Source organism: Pseudorasbora parva, chromosome 18 (assembly GCF_024679245.1).
Source record: "Pseudorasbora parva isolate DD20220531a chromosome 18, ASM2467924v1, whole genome shotgun sequence".
NCBI lineage: Eukaryota > Metazoa > Chordata > Actinopteri > Cypriniformes > Gobionidae > Pseudorasbora > Pseudorasbora parva.
This window is the reverse complement of record NC_090189.1, coordinates 295,001-305,000: the sequence shown is the minus strand read 5'-3', so window position 1 is coordinate 305,000 and position 10,000 is coordinate 295,001. Positions and strand designations below refer to the sequence as shown.

The 10,000-nt window shown below is 50.7% G+C and overlaps 1 protein-coding gene across 1 annotated transcript in view; it reads right to left on the bottom strand.

Moving 5' to 3' along the window:
• Positions 1-10,000, bottom strand: part of LOC137046161 (serine/threonine-protein phosphatase with EF-hands 2-like) — a 34,452-nt gene that overhangs the window by 12,671 nt on the left and 11,781 nt on the right. Inside the window, exons 6-7 of the mRNA XM_067423252.1 lie at positions 6,255-6,421; positions 6,116-6,152 (exon numbers count right to left, since the gene is read on the bottom strand). Of these exons, the coding sequence (XP_067279353.1) occupies positions 6,116-6,152; positions 6,255-6,421 (204 nt within the window). The remainder of the gene's footprint in view (positions 1-6,115; positions 6,153-6,254; positions 6,422-10,000) is intronic.

Sequence of the window (10,000 nt, the reverse complement as noted above, 5' to 3'; positions counted from 1 at the left end):
AAACTCACAGTACCATACCAAACTAAATAGTGTGTCTAATGACAAAGGGGAATATTATTACAAAATAAGACCGTAGATACTTTGCTTACCAATCTTTCACTCAATCCTTCTAGCAAACGTCTCCTTTTCCACCATACAAGTTAAAACGACAGTCATTTGACAGCGCACTTCATTTAGGAGACACAATACTTATATACTTTTAACGAGCATCAACAAGGCAAGGAGACACCATGTTATATATCTATATATTTGAGAACTGAAGTATGTTTTCTATGATGTTTTAGCCTATTTGTATTTCAGATTAGGCTACATCAGTCACTGCGTAACGTTTGCCGACATTGTGACTAACGTTATATAAACGTGCAATATCGCTGACGAAAGAAGACAAGTCGAAAATGTAGACTGAACGACACTTTAACGACACTGTTTAGGTAAAACACCGGAAAGTATGCAGGTTTTTTTCACAGAAAAGCTCTGTGTGGGGGATTTAACTGTATTCATGACCAAATAAGGCAAAAACAGAGCATTACATCCTATTCATAGTCATGTAAATGGACCTGTAAAACTATCTGGACAATGTTTGCCCTTAAATAAGCCACACACCCTCTATGTAGATATCAGAGGACAATTCAATATATTGTTTCAAATCATTCTAGGGCACCTTTAATGGCTAATAACAAGTATAGTAAGCGCCAGATAAATGTCATGTCTGAGCTGGATTTGAGCGAACATCATTTTACCGGCAGGTTCATGAGCGCGCCTGCGGATTATTGAGCTGATCACACCGGTCAGCACTGGCTCGTTCTCGTCAGAACGCTCACGTATTAAACAATGGTCGGGTTTAAATCGGGTTCATAATTACAGTCAATGTGTTGGGCCAGGCTCGGGTAGGGTCGGGTCTTGATTTGAGCCCGATCTAAGCTCTAGCCTCATGTAAGCTTTAAGGTCCACATCGATGACAGTAACTATAAGGTTCGGGTACAGCAATAGACATAGGGTTAGGATCACTTTCAGAGCCAATAAACACAGCGTCCTCATCCGTGGCGTGGAGCTGTGTGTGTGTGAATCCTCTTAGAGCAGGTGTGTGTGATCCTACTCCTGCAGAGTTTAGCTCTAATCCTAATTAAACTAAGCTCAACACGCTAACGAAGGTCTTTGGGATCACTAGAAACTTCCAAGCGAGTGTGTTTGGGGCGGCTGGAGCTAAACCAGGAGCAAAACGAGAACTATAATACCAGCGGCTGCCACTCTTTAAAGGGATAGTTCACCCAAAAATGACAAATTAAACAAAAAAACATGCTTAGACAACATGCAAAAAAACCCTGCTCATCCTGACCATAGATATATATTATGTAGATGCCTCATTCGACCGATCAGCGTAAGCAATAATGAGGGATAAATATATATTAGAGCTTAGTTCTATGATCGCGCCAGTTTGACCTCACCAGACGAAAGCAATAGCGGATGGGAACACTAGATGAGATTCGCCTGATATGAGGTAAAAAATAACATGAATACTGTTGTGTTTCTCTCACAAACCGATCGGTTCGTGTCTTCAGACATCAGTGTGTCGTCACGAGCAGCAGGGTGGGTGTGTGTGTTGTCTGAGTGTGTTTGTTTGTTTTGCTCTCATAGAATTGTTCCCCATTCCCATCATTATATGACCGACACACAGCAACGGTTGAGTTAAACATCTTCATTTGTGTTCTTCTGAAGAAACACACACACCTACATGTTGATGCCCTGGGGTCAGCAGATCAACATCAGGCTCATTATTGGGGGAACTATCCCTTTAAAGCAGGATGGGCTCTGAGTCCAGAGATATCTTTCTGGACCCGTATTCATCCAACACACAATAAAGAGTTTTCAAGAGAATACATTATAATATACACATTTGAAATGAAGATAAACATTTCTTAATTGTTAAACTGGTGTGCTGTTAACTGAGCTACCTAGCCCAGATTTTATTTAATATAATCAGCCAACATGGATCCCAAAAGAAAACTGAACTGGCAGGAGGAAGAAGCGATCGCTACGGCTTTCTGGATTAGTCGAACAGCGCTTATTTATTTATTTGTTATAAAGACCAACATTACCCAGCGCTGAAAAAGATGATACCTGCTCTGTCCAAACGATGCCGTTAGTTTAAGGGTGTACTCACCCTATGCACGGTTGCTATGAACCGGGCCCGAGTACGATTGTTCCCGCTCCCCCTCTGGCCTGCCCTCACATAGGGTTTCAGCATTCGTGCCGGAGCACGCTTACGTCATTATGGTGCGACGGTTTGGGGTTTCAGCATTCGTGCCGGAGCACGCTTACGTCATTATGGTGCGGCGGTTTGGGGTTTCAGCATTCGTGCCGGAGCACGCTTACGTCATTATGGTGCGACGGTTTGGGGTTTCAGCATTCGTGCCGGAGCACGCTTACGTCATTATGGTGCGGCGGTTTGGGGATTCAGCATTCGTGCCGGAGCACGCTTACGTCATTATGGTGCGGCGGTTTGGGGTTTCAGCATTCGTGCCGGAGCACGCTTACGTCATTATGGTGCGGCGGTTTGGGGTTTCAGCATTCGTGCCGGAGCACACTTACGTCATTATGGTGCGACGGTTTGGGGTTTCAGCATTCGTGCCGGAGCACGCTTACGTCATTATGGTGCGACGGTTTGGAGATTCAGCATTCGTGCCGGAGCACGCTTACGCCATTGTGGTGCGACGGTTTGGGGTTTCAGCATTCGTGCCGGAGCACACTTACGTCATTATGGTGCGACGGTTTGGGGTTTCAGCATTCGTGCCGGAGCACGCTTACGTCATTATGGTGCGACGGTTTGGGGTTTCAGCATTCGTGCCGGAGCACGCTTACGTCATTATGGTGCGACGGTTTGGGGATTCAGCATTCGTGCCGGAGCACGCTTACGCCATTGTGGTGCGACGGTTTGGGGTTTCAGCATTCGTGCCGGAGCACGCTTACGTCATTATGGTGCGACGGTTTGGGGTTTCAGCATTCGTGCCGGAGCACGCTTACGCCATTATGGTGCGGCGGTTTGGGGTTTCAGCATTCGTGCCGGAGCACGCTTACGTCATTATGGTGCGACGGTTTGGGGTTTCAGCATTCGTGCCGGAGCACGCTTACGTCATTATGGTGCGACGGTTTGGGGTTTCAGCATTCGTGCCGGAGCACGCTTACGTCATTATGGTGCGGCGGTTTGGGGTTTCAGCATTCGTGCCGGAGCACGCTTACGTCATTATGGTGCGACGGTTTGGGGTTTCAGCATTCGTGCCGGAGCACGCTTACGCCATTATGGTGCGGCGGTTTGGGGTTTCAGCATTCGTGCCGGAGCACGCTTACGCCATTATGGTGTGGCGGTTTGGGGTTTCAGCATTCGTGCCGGAGCACGCTTACGTCATTATGGTGCGGCGGTTTGGGGTTTCAGCATTCGTGCCGGAGCACGCTTACGTCATTATGGTGCGGCGGTTTGGGGTTTCAGCATTCGTGCCGGAGCACGCTTACGTCATTATGGTGCGGCGGTTTCAGCATTCGTGCCGGAGCACGCTTACGTCATTATGGTGCGGCGGTTTCAGCATTCGTGCCGGAGCACGCTTACGTCATTATGGTGCGGCGGTTTGGGGTTTCAGCATTCGTGCCGGAGCACGCTTACGTCATTATGGTGCGGCGGTTTGGGGTTTCAGCATTCGTGCCGGAGCACGCTTACGTCATTATGGTGCGGCGGTTTCAGCATTCGTGCCGGAGCACGCTTACGTCATTATGGTGCGGCGGTTTCAGCATTCGTGCCGGAGCACGCTTACGTCATTATGGTGCGGCGGTTTGGGGTTTCAGCATTCGTGCCGGAGCATGCTTACGTCATTATGGTGCGACGGTTTCGGGTTTCAGCATTCGTGCCGGAGCACGCTTACGTCATTATGGTGCGGCGGTTTCGGGTTTCAGCATTCGTGCCGGAGCATGCTTACGTCATTATGGTGCGGCGGTTTGGGGTTTCAGCATTCGTGCCGGAGCATGCTTACGTCATTATGGTGTGACGGTTTGGGGTTTCAGCATTCGTGCCGGAGCATGCTTACGTCATTATGGTGCGGCGGTTTGGGGTTTCAGCATTCGTGCCGGAGCATGCTTACGTCATTATGGTGCGACGGTTTCGGGTTTCAGCATTCGTGCCGGAGCATGCTTACGTCATTATGGTGCGACGGTTTCGGGTTTCAGCATTCGTGCCGGAGCACGCTTACGTCATTATGGTGCGCCGGTTTGGGGTTTCAGCATTCGTGCCGGAGCATGCTTACGTCATTATGGTGCGACGGTTTCGGGTTTCAGCATTCGTGCCGGAGCACGCTTACGTCATTATGGTGCGACGGTTTGGGGTTTCAGCATTCGTGCCGGAGCATGCTTACGTCATTATGGTGCGGCGGTTTGGGGTTTCAGCATTCGTGCCGGAGCATGCTTACGTCATTATGGTGCGGCGGTTTGGGGTTTCAGCATTCGTGCCGGAGCATGCTTACGTCATTATGGTGTGACGGTTTGGGGTTTCAGCATTCGTGCCGGAGCATGCTTACGTCATTATGGTGTGACGGTTTAGGGTTTCAGCATTCGTGCCGGAGCATGCTTACGTCATTATGGTGCGACGGTTTCGGGTTTCAGCATTCGTGCCGGAGCACGCTTACGTCATTATGGTGCGACGGTTTGGGGTTTCAGCATTCGTGCCGGAGCACGCTTACGTCATTATGGTGCGACGGTTTCGGGTTTCAGCATTCGTGCCTGAGCACGCTTACGTCATTATGGTGCGACGGTTTGGGGTTTCAGCATTCGTGCCGGAGCACGCTTACGTCATTATGGTGCGACGGTTTCGGGTTTCAGCATTCGTGCCGGAGCACGCTTACGTCATTATGGTGCGACGGTTTGGGGTTTCAGCATTCGTGCCGGAGCACGCTTACGTCATTATGGTGCGACGGTTTGGGGTTTCAGCATTCGTGCCGGAGCATGCTTACGCCATTGTGGTGCGACGGTTTCGGGTTTCAGCATTCGTGCCGGAGCACGCTTATGTCATTATGGTGCGACGGTTTGGGGTTTCAGCGTTCGTGCCGGAGCACGCTTACGTCATTATGGTGCGACGGTTTCGGGTTTCAGCATTCGTGCCGGAGCACGCTTACGTCATTATGGTGCGACGGTTTCGGGTTTCAGCATTCGTGCCGGAGCACGCTTACGTCATTATGGTGCGCCGGTTTCGGGTTTCAGCATTCGTGCCGGAGCACGCTTACGCCATTATGGTGCGGCGGTTTCGGGTTTCAGCATTCGTGCCGGAGCACGCTTACGTCATTATGGTGCGGCGGTTTGGGGTTTCAGCATTCGTGCCGGAGCACGCTTACGTCATTATGGTGTGACGGTTTGGGGTTTCAGCATTCGTGCCGGAGCACGCTTACGTCATTATGGTGCGCCGGTTTCGGGTTTCAGCATTCGTGCCGGAGCACGCTTACGTCATTATGGTGCGGCGGTTTCGGGTTTCAGCATTTGTGCCGGAGCACGCTTACGTCATTATGGTGTGACGGTTTCTGGATAAAAGGCTGAACACAATGGAGTCCATCGCTCTGTTTTCTTTGTGGATACTTTTGTGTCGATTGGTCCACGGTGGTCCACAGCGGTCCACAGCCCTCTCACAGCCTGTTGTTAAACAGATATGCCGCCTTAGTGGCGCGAAAATTTTCACGTAATTGTGCTGCTCGTATGAGGAGGTTTGCAAGGTACCAGCTGAAGAGCAGCAAGGACTTTGCAGCTTTGATTACGGACTCCAGCACGGTTCTAACTGGCTAGTGTGAGTACACCCTAACTCGTCGTCCAACATTTGGAACACATTCTCCATCTCTCCTGAAAGATTCGTCTCTGTCTCCTCAGCCCCTACTGGCCACTCCTGACCATTGAGAGATCTCTCGAGCTCTTAAATAACTGGGAGAGGAAGAGGGATTCTAGCTTTAAGAAATTTGATAACTTGCTTTATACTTAAGTTTGAATGTAGGAGTAAATTTCATGAATTCTCAGCACTTAAGAATAAAATAGCACTTTGATAAGCTTGATAAATACGGGCCCAGGTCATCTGCAGGGAACAGGTCTAACTCACCTGATATTTCCCCAGGACTTCCTTAGTGAAGCCGTACCTGCAGGAACAAAAGTGTCCAGCTCATTTAAAACACACACACACACACACACACACACACACACACATTTCCACCTGGGTAATGTTCTGCATTGGACTCCACCTCAGATTGACGATGTGGTCCTCGTGGTTTCCTCTGTTCAGGTGCACGTCGTGTGGATACAGTAACAGGAACGCGAACAGAACCAGCAGAACCTCCATCGACTCCTTCCCTCGGTCCACAAAGTCCCCGTTGAAGACGTACGGCGTCTCCGCCGAGGGAAACCCGTTCTAGTGTTAAATGCAGAGCTGTTACTGGACTATCTATAGCCGTGAGCCGCACACATCAGAGCCGTTACTGGACTATCTATAGCCGTGAGCCGCACACATCAGAGCTGTTACTGGACTATCTATAGCCGTGAGCCGCACACATCAGAGCCGTTACTGGACTATCTATAGCCGTGAGCCGCACACATCAGAGCTGTTACTGGACTATCTATAGCCGTGAGCCGCACACATCAGAGCTGTTACTGGACTATCTATAGCCGTGAGCCGCACACATCAGAGCCGTTACTGGACTATCTATAGCCGTGAGCCGCACACATCAGAGCCGTTACTGGACTATCTATAGCCGTGAGCCGCACACATCAGAGCTGTTACTGGACTATCTATAGCCGTGAGCCCCACACATCAGAGCTGTTACTGGACTATCTATAGCCATGAGCCGCACACATCAGAGCTGTTACTGGACTATCTATAGCCGTGAGCCCCACACATCAGAGCCGTTACTGGACTATCTATAGCCGTGAGCCGCACACATCAGAGCCGTTACTGGACTATCTATAGCCGTGAGCCGCACACATCAGAGCCGTTACTGGACTATCTATAGCCATGAGCCGCACACATCAGAGCCGTTACTGGACTATCTATAGCCGTGAGCCACACACATCAGAGCCGTTACTGGACTATCTATAGCCGTGAGCCGCACACATCAGAGCCGTTACTGGACTATCTATAGCCGTGAGCCGCACACATCAGAGCTGTTACTGGACTATCTATAGCCGTGAGCCGCACACATCAGAGCCGTTACTGGACTATCTATAGCCGTGAGCCGCACACATCAGAGCTGTTACTGGACTATCTATAGCCGTGAGCCGCACACATCAGAGCTGTTACTGGACTATCTATAGCCGTGAGCCGCACACATCAGAGCTGTTACTGGACTATCTATAGCCGTGAGCCGCACACATCAGAGCCGTTACTGGACTATCTATAGCCGTGAGCCGCACACATCAGAGCTGTTACTGGACTATCTATAGCCGTGAGCCGCACACATCAGAGCCGTTACTGGACTATCTATAGCCGTGAGCCGCACACATCAGAGCTGTTACTGGACTATCTATAGCCGTGAGCCGCACACATCAGAGCTGTTACTGGACTATCTATAGCCGTGAGCCGCACACATCAGAGCTGTTACTGGACTATCTATAGCCGTGAGCCGCACACATCAGAGCCGTTACTGGACTATCTATAGCCGTGAGCCCCACACATCAGAGCCGTTACTGGACTATCTATAGCCGTGAGCCGCACACATCAGAGCTGTTACTGGACTATCTATAGCCGTGAGCCGCACACATCAGAGCTGTTACTGGACTATCTATAGCCGTGAGCCGCACACATCAGAGCCGTTACTGGACTATCTATAGCCGTGAGCCGCACACATCAGAGCCGTTACTGGACTATCTATAGCCGTGAGCCGCACACATCAGAGCCGTTACTGGACTATCTATAGCCGTGAGCCGCACACATCAGAGCCGTTACTGGACTATCTATAGCCGTGAGCCGCACACATCAGAGCCGTTACTGGACTATCTATAGCCGTGAGCCGCACACATCAGAGCCGTTACTGGACTATCTATAGCCGTGAGCCGCACACATCAGAGCTGTTACTGGACTATCTATAGCCGTGAGCCGCACACATCAGAGCTGTTACTGGACTATCTATAGCCGTGAGCCGCACACATCAGAGCCGTTACTGGACTATCTATAGCCGTGAGCCGCACACATCAGAGCCGTTACTGGACTATCTATAGCCGTGAGCCGCACACATCAGAGCTGTTACTGGACTATCTATAGCCGTGAGCCGCACACATCAGAGCTGTTACTGGACTATCTATAGCCGTGAGCCGCACACATCAGAGCTGTTACTGGACTATCTATAGCCGTGAGCCCCACACATCAGAGCCGTTACTGGACTATCTATAGCCGTGAGCCGCACACATCAGAGCTGTTACTGGACTATCTATAGCCGTGAGCCGCACACATCAGAGCTGTTACTGGACTATCTATAGCCGTGAGCCGCACACATCAGAGCCGTTACTGGACTATCTATAGCCGTGAGCCCCACACATCAGAGCCGTTACTGGACTATCTATAGCCGTGAGCCGCACACATCAGAGCTGTTACTGGACTATCTATAGCCGTGAGCCGCACACATCAGAGCCGTTACTGGACTATCTATAGCCGTGAGCCGCACACATCAGAGCCGTTACTGGACTATCTATAGCCGTGAGCCGCACACATCAGAGCTGTTACTGGACTATCTATAGCCGTGAGCCACACACATCAGAGCCGTTACTGGACTATCTATAGCCGTGAGCCGCACACATCAGAGCTGTTACTGGACTATCTATAGCCGTGAGCCGCACACATCAGAGCTGTTACTGGACTATCTATAGCCGTGAGCCGCACACATCAGAGCCGTTACTGGACTATCTATAGCCGTGAGCCGCACACATCAGAGCCGTTACTGGACTATCTATAGCCGTGAGCCGCACACATCAGAGCTGTTACTGGACTATCTATAGCCGTGAGCCACACACATCAGAGCCGTTACTGGACTATCTATAGCCGTGAGCCGCACACATCAGAGCTGTTACTGGACTATCTATAGCCGTGAGCCGCACACATCAGAGCCGTTACTGGACTATCTATAGCCGTGAGCCGCACACATCAGAGCTGTTACTGGACTATCTATAGCCGTGAGCCACACACATCAGAGCCGTTACTGGACTATCTATAGCCGTGAGCCGCACACATCAGAGCTGTTACTGGACTATCTATAGCCGTGAGCCGCACACATCAGAGCCGTTACTGGACTATCTATAGCCGTGAGCCGCACACATCAGAGCTGTTACTGGACTATCTATAGCCGTGAGCCCCACACATCAGAGCCGTTACTGGACTATCTATAGCCGTGAGCCACACACATCAGAGCCGTTACTGGACTATCTATAGCCGTGAGCCGCACACATCAGAGCCGTTACTGGACTATCTATAGCCGTGAGCCGCACACATCAGAGCCGTTACTGGACTATCTATAGCCGTGAGCCGCACACATCAGAGCCGTTACTGGACTATCTATAGCCGTGAGCCGCACACATCAGAGCCGTTACTGGACTATCTATAGCCGTGAGCCGCACACATCAGAGCCGTTACTGGACTATCTATAGCCGTGAGCCCCACACATCAGAGCCGTTACTGGACTATCTATAGCCGTGAGCCCCACACATCAGAGCCGTTACTGGACTATCTATAGCCGTGAGCCCCACACATCAGAGCCGTTACTGGACTATCTATAGCCGTGAGCCCCACACATCAGAGCCGTTACTGGACTATCTATAGCCGTGAGCCCCACACATCAGAGCCGTTACTGGACTATCTATAGCCGTGAGCCGCACACATCAGAGCCGTTACTGGACTATCTATAGCCGTGAGCCGCACACATCAGAGCTGTTACTGGACTATCTATAGCCGTGAGCCGCACACATCAGAGCCGTTACTGGACTATCTATAGCCGTGAGCCACACA